Source organism: Syngnathus acus, chromosome 22 (genome assembly GCF_901709675.1).
Source record: "Syngnathus acus chromosome 22, fSynAcu1.2, whole genome shotgun sequence".
NCBI classification, from domain to species: Eukaryota; Metazoa; Chordata; class Actinopteri; order Syngnathiformes; family Syngnathidae; genus Syngnathus; species Syngnathus acus.
The window spans coordinates 819,164-836,835 of record NC_051106.1 but is presented as its reverse complement, the minus strand read 5'-3'; the positions used below and the strand labels follow the sequence as shown (position 1 = coordinate 836,835).

Sequence of the window (17,672 nt, the reverse complement as noted above, 5' to 3'; positions counted from 1 at the left end):
CACATTTTAACTTGACATTCATACACACCATTTTATTAGGAACACAGCGGTTTGAGAAAAATATCAAGACAGAAATGAAATATATATCATATTGTTTTAAATATTTGTTGAGTCATTTCTTTAGTTTTGTCTTAATACTTTTTGTTTCTTAAGATTGCCTTTTTTTTCTTCTTTGTCATGTGATTCCACGTTTGCATACGCAGTAATCATGAATACAAGAACACGCCCATTGACTTTGGCCAGATGCCAAACCTTCCAGAAAAGGTTTCGGATTCCTTGGAATCCTCTGACTCGGACTGCGAGTCTAAAGAAAACTCGGGTGAGTTTGGCCCAACCCAAACTTTAGGGGAGAACAGCACATCTTGTTTTTTTTGTTGCGTTCATCTGTGGAATATTTGTTTGTCTCGCCAGACAACGAGAAGGCGGCGTGCAAGCCAGGCCAATCTGAGCATGGCACGGACGTGGAGGCCAATATGCAGCGCCGCGGCCGAATGCAGAGCTCGTCCGAGCAGGAAGCCAAGCGGCGGAAGGAGCCCGAGACGTCCTGTGACGACGCCGACAGTCCGGACAGCGATGACAGCGATGACAGCCCAGACAGCGACACCGCCGAGCCCGCTGCAGCAGCAGCCGGGATGGACGGTGTACTGGACGGCCTTCAGATCAAAGTGGAGCATTACAGCGAGGCCGACGAGCATTTTCATCCTTCGCAGTCGTCCTCGTCGGAGGAGGAAGAGGAGAGGGACGGTGATGAGCCGGCCAGCGGCGGCGCGGAAAAGCTCCAAAGCCGTAAGCGGCGGAAATTGCATAAATGGGACCGGACACGAGGCAGAAAGTTGCGCCTGTCATCGACGCTGGCCAGCCCAGTCCCGCTGATGGATGCCACCGCGGCGCCAGACTCCTTGCAACTTCTCGGGTCCCTGGGCGGCAGCACGTCGGCGGTCCTGAAGATCAAGACGGAAATGTCGGAGCCCATCAACTTTGACAACGACAGCAGTATCTGGAACTTTCCGCCCAACAGGGAGATTTCCCGCAACGAATCGCCGTACAGCATGACGGCCAAGCCGGCCACCCCAGGACCCCTCAAGCAGGGCGGCTCCCTCCAGGTCCCCATTCCTGACGCCGCGCTGACGCCGCCCGCCACCGAGGGCGGGGCTGGGGCCAAGAAGCCCCCTTATAATGGAAGCTCCACCCCGGCCAGTTTAGTGCTGCCCTCCAGCGGCTCCTCGGCAGATCCCCTATCGCCGCCCCTCTCGGCGTCGCCGCGCGACAAGCGGCAAGACTCGCCCGCCACAACTTTGGCCACGTCCTCAGCTTCGTCGTCTTCGCTGTTGTGCTCAGGTGACCTGGAAGTGCTGCAGCGCTTGCAGGCGGGGAACATGGTCCTGCCGCTTGTCCACCGCGTCACGGTGGCGCCCAGTGGCAGCACGCCGCCCCGTGTGTACACCACCGGGACCATCCGCTATGCGCCCGCTGACGTCACGCTCGCAATGCCGCCGGGGAGCCTGCTGCCCAACGCCTCTGTGAACTTTGTGGACGCCCCGGGTTTCGGCCTAGACCCCAAGACCCCCATGGAGATGCTGTACCACCACGTGCACCGTCTCAACATGTCAGCCGCTGCCGCCACAGGGCCCTTTGCAGGCTCTCCAGGGGCCACCGCAGGGACAGCGCAGGTGCCCGCAGCGGCCGCTGCTGCCAACGTGTTCACCACAGCTGATGGAATTTTCTCCACGCTGCCGTTTCCCATCTACACGAACGGCATCCAAGCCCAGAGAAAGGACAACTAGCGGGGACTGGCCCAAACCGGCCCAGACCGGAGACCGGGTTACTGTGCTTCCGACTCTACTGTGTTGTTGAAGGAAGGAAGGAAGGAAGGAAGGAAGGAAGGAAGGAAGGAAGGAAGGAAGGAAGGAAGGAAGGAAGGAAGGACGGGCAAGAAAAGAAGGAGTGAGGACAGCAAATAGGAGGGAAAGATGGAAGGATGAACTGAATGCCAGAGCTTGTGTAGCACTTTTTAAAATCTTCACTTCTTGCCACCATTTTGCTCCCTCGCTGATCTAGCTGAAGGTTGTTGACATCATTACTTCCTGTTGTCGCTGGCAAGGCTAGAAAACAATACAAAAGTGACATGCACAGAAAAACAAGCGACTTGAGAATGTGGAACTAATTCCTGTTGCGTCACCCAGTCTTGGAGTTTTGAGGACGACACACTGGTGGTGCTACGTTATCGTCTCAGTGATACTGAGACTATGCAGCTAGCGTTGATTTTGATTGGTTAGCTATTGTTGATGCTGACCAATCAGCATCACTGCTATAATTGGCTACATTTGGCTAATTAATAAGTATTGAAGTGAGTTACTGACTAGCTTTAAGGCTAATTGGCTATTAGAATTGATGCTACTCAGTGGACCGCAACGTTAACCAGTTAGCATCGGTGCTAATCGTTTAGCATCACTAGTGCAATTGGCTTGATGTTAATCAGTTAGCATGGATGCTAATAAGCTACATTGCAGCTGTAATTGACTAATTTATGCTAATTAGCTTGTGCTGAAGCTTAACAGATAATAAAGGTGATGCTGGTCAGCGGGTTTATCATTTAGCATGGATGGTAATTGGTCAGCAATGACACTAATTGGCTGACATTGGGATTAATCAGCTAGCATTGATTCTAACGAGTTAGAATGGCGAACTTAAAAATGAATGTCTGACTGACCGCTTGCTGTTTGATATGATACGTTTGTTTTCTGCACTTCTTCCGCCAACTTTGGAAAACCGACCATATGTCCAGTGGGCGTTGCCCCCCCAAAAAATGGAAAAAAAAAATCTAACGAGCACTGTGAATCTACGTCATTTGTATTTTTTGCTAAGATGAAAAAGATGAGCCCGCAAAAATGTGCTCAGCGCGCAAAAGTGGGGTTTTTTTTGTTCCCCTCCGTCGCCGCGTTTTTGGTGTCGCCACTTCCTGTTCCTGTATGTGTTGCTCTGTGCCGTGTGTGCGCTGTTGCCGCCGCAGCTATCGTCGTCGTGTCTTCTCTGTGCTCTCGTGTGAACCCCAAAACAACCCAGGGAGGTTTGGGAGGTTGCTGTGCTGCAGGAAACTACTAAAAAAAAAAGAAAACGTTTGTACTTTCTTCTTTAATTTGTGGCCATCTTCTTCTCTGCTTTGCTTTCGTGCCGTCGTCTCGTTGACAAAACCGGCTGGATGTATGGTGCGGGCGGGCGACGCAAAGCATTCTGGGACTCCACAGCTCCTTTGACACAGTCCTTTTGACCCGGCCGTTGCGGCTTCACGTATTCAGATATTCCGACAATGATTGTTTCCAAGACTGCATGCCGTTTTCAAAGAGCAGTTCCGATTTGGAGCATTTTGAGCACTGAAGGCAGAGAAAAAGGAGACTTTTTGTTTAAGCGCTGGAAATGTTTTCGAGGAACAACGTGACTACTTGTGGGAAAAAATGCTTGGGCGCATGTCGAAGGCTCAAAGTGGAGAAACCGTGTCTTGAGGAAAGCAGCTGGCGCTCTCAAGAACTTCAACACGTGACTCGACAAAGCAAACAAGACTGAAGAGTACGAGGCCGCCGCGTCCTGAAAGTTTGACATGTCAAGAACACAAACGAGGGAAAGCGAACTTTGCACTCGGCCGTCAAAGGATGCTCAGCATCGCGTGACGGCAGGTGTGAAAGCGACGGCTCCGGTTTCACAGAATGCTTTGCGGCTCAGTGCGCGCATTGCGCACGCAACGTAGGCGTGCACACGCACTTGTGGCAAAAAACCCTCCACCAAAATCCAGCAAAGCACTTTTTCTGAGCGTTCCCCTCGATTGCGCGTGAAAACGGCGGCTGTGTCCCCGTCATTTAAGTGTGAACAAAATCTATGTCTGTGTTTTGGAAATTATTCTTTTTTCACGAGAAGACGGTGGTGAGGCTCTTCTCTTTCTATCAATGTTAAGGGTGTTATTCAACAATTTAAAAAATGGATGAAAAGAGTGAGAAAAAAGACTAAATAAACCACGGTACATTTGTTTGTTTTGTTTTTTGCCTCACAGAAGAGGAGGAGCATGAACAGGATGATAACGCGGATGCTAACTTGGAGTGCCTGCCTTGTTTTTTCTCTTTTTGGGGGGTTCTCTGTGTTGTGTATATTTGTTTTTCTTTTTTATCGTTTGACCATCGAAAATGCTGCAAACTGAGCGTGTGCAAACTTCATTTTTATAACGGTTCTTCTTTTCTACGTCTACTAAGTTGGCGTCACTACGACATCTGGCAGGAGACATTTTCACAATAAAAAGCTTTTCTCCAACTTGCCTGTTGCGTCTTTCGGGAAGCCACAAACACGACCCAAACGACTTTGAGAGAATGAATACTCCCCCTCACTACTCTCTGGGCAATTTGCTCAAGTTACCTTGAATCACATGATCTTTTTTTACTTCTCATGAATGAAAAGCATTTGAAAAAGAAGCCAATGAGTTTGTTCCTGGGGCCGAACATGGTCACTTTTAGTGCCTTTTAATCAAAGTCAAATTTGTCTCCGGCAAATCCGCTGAATGAGCAGAACAAATTCCAGGACGCACCTCTGAGTCTTCCCGACCGTTTTACTGTGAAAAGCCAAGCAGGAAGTATGTTGGCGGCCCACTGCGTCCGACTTGGCTTCTCGCTGACGTCTCACCGGTAAAATCCAGCACCACCAGCAGCAAACGAGCGGACTGCCGCTCCATCTTCAGGCCCACTCTGCTCGCACCTCGGCGGCCTGGCGGAGCGCGAGGAAGCTCTGCAGGGTGGCTCGGTGTGAGTGACGTGGAGCTTCGCACCCACCGCAGGACTCGCTCGGACGCGAGAGCTTCCCAACGGCGCACGCACCCACGCGCGCACACACACACAGACACACGCACGCACACACATTGTCAGTGCAAAGGAGAGCCGCCTAGCTGAGGCGCCCGAAGCGCTCCTCTTGCGTCTTCCCCCGGCCTCCTGCTGCGGGATGAGCTGGACCACCTGACCGCCCGGCCGACGGGGGGCCGCTGGCGGGACGCGTCGGCTCGGGATGTTTGCATGAGAGGCCGACTCTGGGCACGACTCTGCTCTGAGGAAGAGGAAGAAGAGGACGAGGAGAGGCAGGAGAAGGGGGGCCGAGCGGCTGCAGGAGCCTGGACCCGCGAGTTCGTCCCGGGAGGGAGGATGTGAAGATGGGCCCGCTGGTGGCGCTCGTGTGGTTCTTGAGCGGCTTCGTGCACAGCATGCACGCGCAGGGCGTCTACGGTAAGCGCGCGCGTACGCACGTGACCTTGTGACGACTGACAGCGTGGGCGTGTGGAGCAACAGGTAGACCGGCTGCGCGCGTGCACCTGTCCCCCCCCCCCCCTTCCCCTGGCGACGTCAGAGAGGGAAGCCTCGGGTCACGTGACAACGCGGTCGTTTTTCCCGCGGGCGGGTAAACACCTGTCAAGGTCACCTGGCACACACCGGAAGTGGAGTGACTCAGGATTGGCCATTTGAGCACTTCCGGTGTGGATTGCATGTAGTTTACATCACAGCAGGCCCGCGTGCGTGTGTGCGGATTAGGCGCGAACATCTGCGCCAACGTTGATGTTCAGCGATGACGAGCTCGCTCGCAGATGGAGGCAACATGTCATCTTCATCATCGTCATCTTCAAACTGCTAGCTCGCTGCGAATACTTGCGCTCTTGAAAGAAACGGTCATATCTCCAACCGTTTCAAATCACCCCCATTGAAAGAAATTGAAATGCAATGAACACATTACAACCCGGCCCACTTTTTTTTTATTAGAAATATTACAACAATTCCGGTCTATCAGCTGCCGATTTAATTGGAATTTAGCACTTTTGAAAACCCTAAAAAAGTCGTCCTTTTTTGCAAAACTTTGCTTTTTTGTACACATTAACACAATAGAACACTAGATAAAGTTAATGACATTTTAGCATCCAGCTGAAAATCAGATGATATTTGCAGATTTTTTTCTGAGAGTGGCCGAATGTTGCGCAACTTGCAGGCTTCGTCTCGCGGAAGGGGTTTGGCGCTCTCGGAGCTCAAATATTTCCTTGTAGGTGGGAACCCTCAATATTGGCTCCGACAGGAGTCTCAATGGTAGGGTAGTGCTTCACATTGCGACACTATCGCCCTGTGATTGACAGCTCATCTGCGCTGGTTGCTGCATGGAATCGTGTGAGTGAATCTTCCATTCATCATTCGGGCCTCTGGGGGCTTCATTCCGTATGCATGAGTGTGTGCGGCTGCCAGCCAATGGGGCGATGGCGGTTATTTTTGTGCGGCCCACTGACTGATATGGGTGTCCTCGGTCTACAAAAAGAAAGATGAGAGAAAGCGAGGGGGGCGGTCGAGTAGGCGGGGTGGAGTCGGGCATCTTATGTAACGCCGTCACGGAGGAAGGAGAACGCATGACACACTTAAAAGCAGCTGACCTCGGATTAGAGCATGCGCGCACGCACAACACTGCTGCTAATATTCTGGAACAGCAAGTGAATGTGTGCGGTACTGGGAAATGCCACGCGAGGTCAAGTGCGTGCGTGTGTGTGTGCGTGTGTGTGTCTCTGATGACATCAGCATTCAGCCGTCAGAGGAGACCAACAGAAAAATCCCAGGCTAAAAATAGCAGAGGCAAAGTAGGACATCCTTACCCAGCCCCTCCCCTACCCGCGTTCTTTTTCTTTCACCTTCCTCCTCGTGCTCGTCTTCCTCGCGCCCCTCCATTCATTATTATCAGGTTAGGGCGCAATTCGGTGCCCAGCGCTTGAGATGGCATCCAACCGTTGTCGCTAAATGCTGCGTCACCCTTTTGTCATGATGGGGGGGCATGTCCCTGACGTCAGGGGCGGTTCTAGGAATGCACATAAGAGGGGGCAGTCAGAAATGTGAAGGGGGCAACTTCTTTTTTTTTTTTTTTTTTTTTACACATTTTTAACACTGTTAGTGTTTTTTTCACGGCAGTTGTTAGCTGTGTGTCCAGATCTCAACCTGGAGAAGTGGATTGCACTCTGTCAGGCCTCTACACTAAGACCTGTCCAGCTTGGGTGTCCCACCTGAAGATTAAAGCTTCTGCTGGTATTGCTCTTAGGGTCACTGAGGCACGCAAACCCCCTGACCACAATAAGGTGGCAATGTCTCGGGGGGGGGGAACATATAATATGAATGTTATATTAACTATTATTTGAGTTGTCGTTAATCATTCGTTATATCACGGGTCATTACGACGAGTTTGGTGGAGTTTTTACTGCTTCCTCCAACTCCTATCGCGCTGACTGTAACTTGACACTCTCTGGCTGCGTCTTGCCTCATTTGCATACTCACAGTGATTGGATGTTTACGGAGGGGCGCGGAGTCCTGACAGCAGGCTGTGTGAGGGAGGACACACACTGCACCGACATGAGAGAAGAGAGGGGGCTGATTAACGTGTGTTTCTATCAGCGGATTTTTCACTTCTAAAAGTTTGATTCGAGGGGGCAGGACATCTGTTTGAGGGGGCAACGCCCCCTCTTGCCCCTGCGTAGAGCCGGCACTGCCTGACGTCATTCCGATCGTTTTCAAGACATGAGCTTTGTGTTGCCGTAGCGACAGGCAACATTTCTAATTGTGCTTTAAAGAAGAAAAATGTGGGATGTGTGTGGGCGGGGGGTGCACAGCGCCACCTACAGTTCGCATCGTGCACTCGGGACAAGCTTGCAACGTGGAGGAGGAGCGACTCAGCGAGCGAGTCTACACCATCAAAGAAGGAGAAACTCTGGAACTTGTCTGCCTGGTCACCGGACACCCGCGACCACAGGTCAGCATGCCTCACCTGGTGCCCGGATGGGGAATTGTTGTCCATTTGGGGGTGGGGGAGGCGGCCGAGAGTTGTCCTCGTGGACAAAACATTCACATAAACGTAGCTGTTGATGACACATTTTGGAAAGGAGACGGTTGCTCACTTGCTGCTCGCTCACTTGCCGTCTTCTGAACAGGTCCGCTGGACCAAAACTGCGGGCGGAACTTTGGAACGGCAAGGCGACGCCCGAACCCACGACGACACACTAAAGATAGAAAGGATCGACCGCAACCAGGGGGGTCGCTACTACTGCAAGGCCGACAACGGCATTGGGACCCCCGCCATCCGCTCCATACGGGTTGATGTATACTGTGAGCACGCATGCACGCATGAAAACTCCTCAAGCGGTTCCTGAAGGTCACACGTTCTGCCGTGCAGTTCTGGACCAGCCGCTGGTCACAGTGCACCAAAGCGTGGGCGACGGGGCCAAGGAGCTCTTCTACTCTGAGAGGACGGTGTTCCTGCGCTGCGTGGCTACCTCCAACCCGCCTGTGCGCTACATCTGGAGGAGAGGTCGCCAAGACCTGTCGCAGGGAGCGGACGCCGGAGTGGATATTTATGAGCCGTTTTTCACACAGGTGCGCTTGCGCCGCCAGCATTCTTCCAGCGCGCCGACCGCCCAGCGCGCATCTCAAACGATGTGTGCGTGCTTTTCAGGGAGAGACGAAGATCCTGAAGCTGAAGAACCTCCGTCCTCAGGACTACGCCAACTACACGTGTATCGCCTCAGTCAAGAACGTGTGCGGTATCGCCGACAAGGTCGCGCATTTCAGGCTCAACAACAGAACGGGTACGCATGCCTGCACTTGCACACACGCATGCCGGCAGCGCATCAGGAGGTGACAGCAGGCAGGTGGGTGTGCTTTGTGTGCGCCAGCCCCTCCCTCCGTCAAGCTGCTCCTGGACGACCCGCTGGTGGTGAACCCTGGCGAGACGGCGACGCTGGTGTGCGTGGCGTCTGGCGGAGACCCTCCTCCCGCCCTGAGGTGGCTCCGTCCTGGCAGGGAGCCGCTCCCCAAGAAGAGCCGGGCCCAGGGCGGCAAGCTCACCATCCCCTCCGTCACCGTCGACGACGGCGGCGTCTACAGCTGTCTGGCCGACAACCACGTGGGCAACGCTGCCAGGAAGTCGGCCAACATCCTAGTCAGAGGTGAGGCCATTGTTGAACCGCGGTCAGCTGGAAGGGTGGCGCTATACGGGCGCGGGTGATGCCTGCCACTGCACACACATGTACAAAGGCACCCGTGTACGCAAACGTGTGCTCTCGTGTGGCCAAGCCCGAAATGGCGTAGGAATCATTCCGGGCAAATGCGAGACTCGGCCACTTACCGTTTCTGACTCGGCACAGTTTCCATTTGCGACTCCACCCACTTCTCACACTCCTTGTTTGATCCGACGCGCTTCCTGTTTGTGCTTGCTTCTCCGTCAGGTCTGCGTAAGGCTCGTTTCTGGATCACTCCGGACCCATACCATGACGATGACCACATTCAGATCGGGCGTGAGGTGAAGATCAGCTGCGAGGTGGAGGCCACGCCCTCCGAGGAGCTGCAATTCGGCTGGCTCAAGAACGGTCGGCCGCTGCGCAGCTCCGAGCGAATGGTCATCACGCACTCAGACGTGCAAATGTCGCCGGGCGTCACCAACCTGGACATCATCGACCTCAAGTTCACCGATTTTGGAACGTACACCTGCGTGGCCTCGCTCAGGGACGGGGAAAGTCCCGAAATTAGTATCGATGTCAACATCTCATCCACGACAGGTGAGGGAGGTGAGGGGGACTCGGCGCTCGGCTCACTCAGCTCAACTTGATGAACGGAACCTTGGGTGTGCGGTCGCAGTTCCCCCAGAGTTGACGGTGCCCAGGGGGCGCTCACGCATCATCACGCAGGAAGGCGACGCGGTGGAGCTGCAGTGTTTGGTGTCAGGCAAACCCAAACCTGTCATTCTGTGGTCTCGCGTGGAGGACGGTCCTGCGGCGCCTGAGGCGCACCCGCCGGCCGAGGCAGCCGCCCAGACGGAGAGCCACGATGGCATGCTGAGGCTGGCCAACGTGACGCGGGAGATGGGTGGGACCTACCGCTGCCAGACCAGCCAGTACAACGGCTTTAACGTCAAACCTCGACAGGCCCTCATACAGCTGGTGGTGCAGTGTGGGTAGCGCGCACCGACACCTGTGCCCGGCCAACATTTGCGCTTTGAAAATTTTGTTCACAAGGCCCCCCAGTCCCCTCCAGCCCTGGAGACGGGCCTCTAAAATGCCATATTGGTCGGGCCCTATGCGTAACGGCGCGCCACTTTTGACTCCCAGTTCCTTTTGCAGTCCCACCGGTGGTGGAGCCGGTGTTGTCGGAGGTGCGCCAGGCTCTGGGTCGGGCTTTCCCTCTGACGTGCCGACTGCTGCGTGCCCACCCGGCCCGGCCACTGCGCTATGAGTGGAAGCTGGGCTCCCGACTCCTGACTGTGGGCCAGTTTGACGAGATGCGCGACGAGACGCGCTACCAGGTGCGAGCGCTCAACCGCGAAGGCTACGGAGAGTACACGTGCGACATCAGCAACGAGGCCGGAGCAGGCAGATGCACCTTCCTGGTCACGGGTTAGTCGCGGCGGCGCATGCCGATGCATGACGGGACATTTTCTGCTCTGATTTAGCTTGCTCATCGCTCCTTCCCGTTTGTCACGTTGGGACTTAACATGTGCGAGAGCTGAGTCAGCCAGTTGTCACGCTTCTTCTTTGGACTTGAATACTCTCCCTTTCTCACAACACCCACACACACGCTTGATGTCAAGCTCTCTCCACTTTGAGCGGCTGCGTTGTACCTCCGCCAGGGAAGGCGTACCCTCCCGAGTTCTACTATGATACGCCCGGTGCCCTGTGGCAGAACCGGCCCCGCACATATGGATTCACACTGCAGTGGACCCAAATGGAGCCCGCCGGTGTAGACCGCATCCTAGCCTACAGGCTGGGCATCCGCCAGGTGAGCCACAAAGGGACGCCGCTCCAAGTGCCGTGGTTGCGTGCTAAGCCGAGTGAACGCGCACACACATGCATGTGTCAGGTGGGGGAGGGCCGCTTGTGGGAGCAGCAGATCCCCATGGAGGTCAACATCCACAAGGGCCAGCTGCTGACCCACAACCTGACGGAGCTGGTCAAGCCCGAGTCCTACCTGGTGCGCCTGACGCCCATCACGCGTTACGGCGAGGGCGACCCCACCGAGCGCGTCATCGCCTACAGCGGTACTTCCCGGCGTGGCCGCCGCGCGCAGCCGAGCGCAGCCTGCACTGCACATGTGCACCCATCTAACTGGTGTCGCGTTCCCTCCGCAGCGCCCGTGAATCCACACCTCAGTGAGTACTCCTTTGTAATCCGACGATCACCCTCCAACACACGTTGACCGTGACGTTTGCTATATTGAAAGTTCAAAGCAGAAATTGTCTCCGTGTGGTGCATGTCCCCTAGTGGGACACCAAAAAACTGCTTATGTCAAACATGAAGAACTTTACAATGGATTGGATTTTTAAAGTATGGTTCAGCCGTATTTAACTTTAATGGAGCAGAAGTTTGCAATCAGGAATTGAAAATGTGTTTTTAGTCCCATATCCAGCTAATGTTGAGAGCAGAGTATCAATTTGATATCACATACCGAGCGTGCGCCCTGTGCCTGTGTGCGTGTGCGCAGGGGCGTTCCAGTGTGCTTTCGAGGACGAGGCCATGTGTCTCTTCTCTCAGGACAAAAGCGACGACTTCGACTGGACACGCCACAGCGCTGCCTCCCGCGACACCAAGTACACACCCAACACCGGACCCAGCGCCGACCGTCGTGGCTCCAAACAAGGTCACTCACTCACACACACTCCCGCTTCAAATCCGCTGGCAGATTGACGAAATCTTGGGATGGTCAAAATGTGCCGAAAATTGATGCTTCAAAGCCAAACGCTTGACTTTCTTTGTCCTACTCATGATTGACGTGTAGCAAAGTTCATGTTGATAATTTAAACTGGCTTTGGGCGCTGAATTTGGAAAGAGCATGTTCAAAATGGATGTTTCAAAGCAAATGGCAGACGTTCTGAGTCTTTTTGAGCTTTTGGGCGGCTCCACTCGCCATTGACATTTCTACCGGATTTCTAATTCTATTTCAGGGGCTGGATTTTGCCAAATTTGCAATTTCAGCAATCTCAAGAGGGTACGTGTTAGGCGCAGGAAAGACAAATGTGCATGTGTGACTCTTTGTTGTGAAGGCAGACTACGTGCGTAATCATAACAAAACAAGTACTCTCAAGTAATCGCTCCCAAACGTACACACACAGCGAGCTTCTCAGATCATTTCCCGTTTTGCCGTTTGCTCTTTAAATCACTTTTGCGGACCTTTGGGGATTTCATCCGCTTCCTGTCTTGACGAACAATCCCGTTTTTGTTGAGAAAAAAAGTTGAGCGGCTACGGTGGTGTCCTGCAGGGTACTACGTTTACATCGAGACGTCCCGACCCAGAACAGAGGGCGACAAGGCCCGCCTCCTGTCGCCGTCCTTCAACACGGGCTCCAAAAGTGGCGCCACCTACTGCCTGGCCTTCCACTACCACATGTACGGCAAGCACATCGGTGAGTGAGCGCGGTGTCGCTCGGCGTGCCGTCGCCCCGAGCTCGCCTCAACTTCCCCTGTTGAACGTAGGCTCGCTGAGCGTCTCCTTGCGGCAGAAAGGGGTGTCGGAGACGCCGGTGTGGAGTCTGAAGGGTAACCAAGGCGACCGATGGCGCCGCGCGGCCATCGACATTCACCCCGACGCCGATTTCCAGGTATTCAATAATAGTCAAAGTTGAGTAGTAGTCATTCAATAATAGTAATCTGTTGTCACTTAAAAAGGTAATTGATCCAACTAAAGCGTTCAACATTTGATGTACAGGCACTCCATAAAGTTTGGCCACCTGCTAAAAAAAAAAAACGCATTCTTCGATATGTTCTGCTCTCGACGAGCCATCTTCAGTCTGAGGAGGAAAAGTAGAAGCAAAAGAGATGGCAAAATTCCAATCGTGTCAAATCGATGTGGCCGCGCTTTATGGACACCAGTAGAAGTTGCTTTTGGTACACCACATTTGTGTGTTATTGATACGTTGAACCAAATCATCATTGATATCAGAACACGGTTTCAATTCTTTTGAATGGTTGAATTATTTCAGGTGGTGCTGGAAGGGGTGCGCGGCTCCGGAATTGAGGGCGACATTGCCGTCGACGACATCACCATCCAGGAAGGCCCATGCCAAGACCCGCCATCCAACAGTAAGCGAGAGCGCCGCCTGCTGATTCCGTGGGGTTGAGCAGACCGACTTCACTGTGCTTTGTTTGAATTGTGAACATATACTTGTGACGATGCCAATGAGATCCCGCTCTCCTGCTCTCTCCTCTTTCAGACCTGATCTCGCTGGCCCTGCCCCGCCGTCCTGGCGACTGGCTGCCGCACGTCACCCTAAGCTTGATCCTACTTGGCCGACAGAGGTGACATCGCCACCACGTTTAGCCCCGCCTGCGCGCTGGCCCCCGCATTCTGAACATTGACGGCTCTTAGCTTAGCATTCTTTTCCAGTTATTACTGTGACCCCGCTGACCCCTCGACCCAGAAACACACTAACACACGCACACACGCACACACACACACACACACACACACACGAGAACACACTCTTGAGAACATACGCACACACCTAATTTTGGGGGTTGGGCGCATTTTTGTTGCTTCGGGGTGCATCCGCCATGACACTCAAGTGCCTTGAGACCAAGCGGGATTTTGCCGGCCTCACGGCAACCTGAGGAGCGGGAACGGCGGAAAAGGGACAGTTGCGAAAACGAGACTTGGTTGACGCCTCGCTGTCGCCATAAAGTCCACAATGTGGAATTTATTTTTCAAACAAGCACAACAAAGACAAAAGCTTGAAACTTTTTTCCCCCCTTATCAGCCGTGCCAGGGGCAAAGAAACATTGACTTGCTTTCTGGGCACGAAATTGCAAAGCGATGATGATATCGGTGAGGACCGCTCGCTTTTGGTGACTTTTTCCTTCCTTCAGCATGTTTGACAAAGTGTTGGACTGGAGACAATAAAAGTGATTTTTGTCAAGTTGAGGCAATGTCATCCCTTTGGGACGCCTTCCGAAAAGCCTTCACCAACAACAAATCTCAAATGGTGGGGCGCCACTTGCATGAGGGTGTTTCACCATTTAGCAACTCTAGGGAGGAGCAACAGCTCTCAACTTTGACTTCAATGTCGACATTTCTAGAATATTTTTAGTGAACACTAATTGCTGCCACACCAGAAAAAAAACGATTAGATGAAATGGAGGCTGCGTTTTGTTTTGCAGAATGAGGCGAGAAGCCCTGGCTGGCTCAATTTGGGGTGGGCTGAAATGTTTGACTCCGCCCACACGGATTACAATCGCCATTTTCCTCAACTATTCTTTAAGGTATTTCTTTGCCGGTTTTAATAATGCACCATCCTATGACGTCACGCTTACGTTTTAAACACTTTAAAACATCAAACATTTAGAACTTTTACCCCTCAGTCAGTTGGGATAAGCTAACTGAACGGTTTAACGGAAGTGGTTGAAATGGCCATTTTGACGTTCATTCTGGGTGAAAAGAGGGTTGTTGAGCCACTCGAGCCAGCTCGCTCAACGCGTTCAAGGGTCCTGAAAATGGGGGAGCCGACGTTGATTCTGAGCATCTCGTTCTCCACATAGAAATGAGTGGGATGGGTGCAGTACCACATGTACCCAGCAGAAAGCGTATGGTTGAGGCTAGTTACTAACCTAGACATGGGCAAACTACGGCCCGCGGGCCACATCCGGCCCACGGTGCCGTTTATCCCGGCCCGCCAAACCTGAATAAATTGTATTATAAAACTTTTTTTTTGTAGGCCGATTGAAGACTCCAAATTGTCCCTAGGTGTGAGTGCGAGTGCAAATGGTTGTTTGTCTCTGTGTGCCCTGCGATTGGCTGGCAATCGGTTCAGGGTGTCCCCCGCCTACTGCCCGATGACGGCTGGGATAGGCTCCAGCACGCCCGCGACCCCCGTGGGGACTAAGCGGTTCGGAAAATGGATGGATGGAACTTTTGTTTTGGTCATTTTCCCTGCAATTACTATGTTTCCCCAATAGATAGGGAAGCGCCCGCCCGCGCATTTACTCCTGGAAGCCGTGTCAGAAAGCTCGGTGCACACTCACAAGTGCGTGTACGTACTACAGGACTGTCTCAGAAAATTAGAATATTGTGATAAAATTCTTTATTTTCTGTAATACAATTAAAAAAACAAAAATGTCATACATTCTGGATTCATTACAAATCAACTGAAATATTGCAAACCAACTGAAATATTGCAAGCCTTTTATTATTTTAATATTGCTGATTATGGCATACAGCTTAAGAAAACTCAAATATCCTATCTCAAAATATTAGAATATCATGAAAAGGTATACTAGTAGGGCAGGGGTGTCCAAACTTTTTGCAAGGAGGGCCAGATTTGATAAAGTGAAGGGGCCCGGGGGACAATAGTTTTTTAGGACATTTTTTAACTACAAAAATGTCATGCAAATACACACTGTTATAAAACAAATTTCATTGTCACAATTGTCTTTTTTTTTCAAATGACAAAATAACCAAATATGAGTCACTCAGGCAGATGTGAACAACTCTAAAAACACAAATTCTGCCTTTCATTCATATCTGAAGAGTCAGATAACATTGAACAAACTGTATGAAATACCTTAAATGATTTATTTTGAAGGCCGTTTTCAGGCGATACCACTTCCTTTTTTACGTTCTCGTACATATGTCGGTTACAGTGGTACAGGAGTCATTGGCGATGTAAGTGTGTCTCCTAACAAGAGAAATGAATGATCACATGTGTCTGACCTTTAGGACAATGTAGTATTGCCCCAAATGTTTGTTTAATTTCCTTTAGAGGTCCGTTTGCGCGTGTTAGCACGATCGCGAATTAGCATCTTTCCGCTAACTCGTTAGCCTGCCCAGTACTTCTTCTTTGCTGCGGGCCAATAAAAACTGGACCGCGGGCCGCAGTTGGCCCGTGGGCCGTAGTTTGGACACCCCTACTAAGTAGGGTATTCAACTAATCACTTGAATCGTCTAATTAACTCGAAACACCTGCAAGGGTTTCCTGAGCCTTGAAAAACACTCAGCTTGGTTCAGTAAACTAAATCACAAGTATGGGGAAGACTGCTGATCTGACTGCTGTCCAGAGGACCATCATTGACACCCTCCATCAGGAGGGTAAGACACAAAAAGAAATTTCTCAAAGAGCAAGCTGTTCACAGAGTGCAGTTTCAAAGCACATCCACAAAAAGTCTGTTGGGAGGGGGAAATGTGGCAGGAAACGCCGCACAACCAAGAGAGATGAACGCAGCCTTAACAGCATTGTGAAGAAGAGTCGCTTGCAGAATTTGGGGGAGCTTCAAAGACAGTGGACTGAAGCTGGAGTCCAGGTATCAAAAGCCACTGTTCACAGACGTGTCCGGGAAATGGGCTACAATAGCCGTATTCCCATGGTCAAGCCACTTCTGAAGCGTTTGACTTGGGCTATGGAAAAGAAGCACTAGACAGTTGCAGAGTGGTCCAAAGTCCTCTTTTCAGACGAAAACAAGTTTTGCATTTCATTTGGAAGTCAAGGCGCCAGAGTCTGGAGAAAGGCTGGAGAGGAGCAAAATCCAAGTTACTTGAAATCTAGTGTGAAGTTCCCACAGTCAGCGATGGTTTGGGGAGCCATGTCAGCTGCTGGTGTTGGTCCACTGTGTTTCATCAAGTCCAGAGTAAATGCAGATTTTAGAGCACTACATGCTTCCGTCTGCTGAAAAGCTCTATGGAGATGATGATTTTATTTTCCAGCATGATCTGGCACCTGCCCACAGTGCCAAAACCACCAGTAAATGACATTACTGTCCTCGATTGGCCTGCCAATTCCCCTGACCTGAACCCCATAGAGAATGTGTGGGGTATTGTGACGAAGAAGCTGAAAGACACCAGATCCAACAATGCAAATGAGCTAAAGGCCACTATTGAAGCATCCTGGGCATCCATAACACCTCAGCAATGCCACAGGCTGATTGCCTCCATGCCACGCTGCACTGATGCAGTAATCCGTGCAAAAGGATTCCCAACCGAGAGTGCATTAATGGACATTTTCAAATGTTTGATTTTGTTTTGCTGTTATCAATCTTTTTTTTTACTTGGTCTGAGGAAATATTCTAATTTTTTGAGATAGGATTTTTGAGTTTTCTTAAGCTGTAAGCCATAATCAGCAATATTAAAATAATAAAAGGCTAGCAATATTTCAGTTGATTTGTAATGAATCCAGAATTTATGACATTTTTGTTTTTTTAATTACATTACAGAAAATAAAGAACTTTATCACAATATTCTAATTTTCTGAGACAGTCCTGTAAGTAGTACGGACCCGGCGCACTCCGCGCTCTATTACCATCGGTGCTGAATTTCGAGTGTGGGCTGTGACGTCAGCATTCTCGTAATTCGTGCGCTGAGCTTTCAGATACAGTTTTACGCTAATGCCACCCACAAACCTTCCCCTGGAACCCTTCCATTAAAATGAGTGGCCCGAGGAAAAGAAAGGTGGACACTGAGTGCCGAGTGTTTAAAAAAAGAGTGGACAATCTGGCTCGACCTACGTGTGTGAGCAGCCGTTCAGCCACATGAACGTCAACAAAGCCCGTCACAGATCTAGGTTAACGGACCGACACCTCGGCTCTATATCCTAAGAATTACCACAACAAATTTTACTCCAGACCATGATGCACTTGCAAAAAAGGGAGACCAACAATACTATTG

General features: G+C 51.5%; 2 protein-coding genes across 9 annotated transcripts in view; both read left to right on the top strand.

Moving 5' to 3' along the window:
- The window catches only part of LOC119116691 (neuronal PAS domain-containing protein 3), an 81,818-nt gene extending 78,049 nt beyond the window's left edge, over window positions 1-3,769 (top strand). For all 4 annotated transcript variants that reach the window (XM_037242315.1, XM_037242318.1, XM_037242316.1 and 1 more), the window contains 2 exons: window positions 204-319; window positions 412-3,769. In XM_037242315.1, the coding sequence (XP_037098210.1) occupies window positions 204-319; window positions 412-1,784 (1,489 nt within the window). In that variant the 3' untranslated portion in view covers window positions 1,785-3,769. The remainder of the gene's footprint in view (window positions 1-203; window positions 320-411) is intronic.
- A 703-nt stretch (window positions 3,770-4,472) lies between these two features.
- On the top strand, window positions 4,473-14,712 carry mdga2a (MAM domain containing glycosylphosphatidylinositol anchor 2a). Of its 5 annotated transcripts, none has more exons than XM_037242309.1 (18): window positions 4,475-5,252; window positions 7,652-7,791; window positions 7,970-8,144; window positions 8,212-8,411; window positions 8,491-8,623; window positions 8,687-8,983; window positions 9,263-9,592; window positions 9,672-9,983; window positions 10,154-10,426; window positions 10,660-10,808; window positions 10,890-11,067; window positions 11,158-11,178; window positions 11,511-11,666; window positions 12,286-12,429; window positions 12,500-12,624; window positions 13,006-13,105; window positions 13,237-13,321; window positions 14,180-14,712. In XM_037242309.1, the coding sequence occupies exons 1-18, from the start codon at window positions 5,180-5,182 to the stop codon at window positions 14,337-14,339; spliced, it is 3,051 nt and encodes a 1,016-aa protein (XP_037098204.1). In that variant the 5' UTR covers window positions 4,475-5,179; the 3' UTR covers window positions 14,340-14,712. The 5 variants fall into 5 exon arrangements, 4 of the variants coding, with proteins under 4 accessions (XP_037098204.1, XP_037098206.1, XP_037098205.1 ...); XM_037242311.1 differs by having other exon boundaries at window positions 4,476-6,830; window positions 7,531-7,791; window positions 14,180-14,711; XM_037242310.1 differs by having other exon boundaries at window positions 4,478-5,252; window positions 8,711-8,983; window positions 14,180-14,711.
- The last annotated feature ends 2,960 nt before the right edge of the window (window positions 14,713-17,672 follow it).

Coding starts and splice junctions, on each gene's coding strand:
- mdga2a (XM_037242309.1), top strand. CDS start 5,180: ATGGGCCCGCTGGTGGCGCTCGTGTGGTTCTTGAGCGGCTTCGTGCAC. Junction 9,984..10,153: donor CATACAGCTGGTGGTGCAGT/GTGGGTAGCGCG, acceptor TTCCTTTTGCAG/TCCCACCGGTGGTGGAGCCG. Junction 11,068..11,157: donor GCGCGTCATCGCCTACAGCG/GTACTTCCCGGC, acceptor TTCCCTCCGCAG/CGCCCGTGAATCCACACCTC.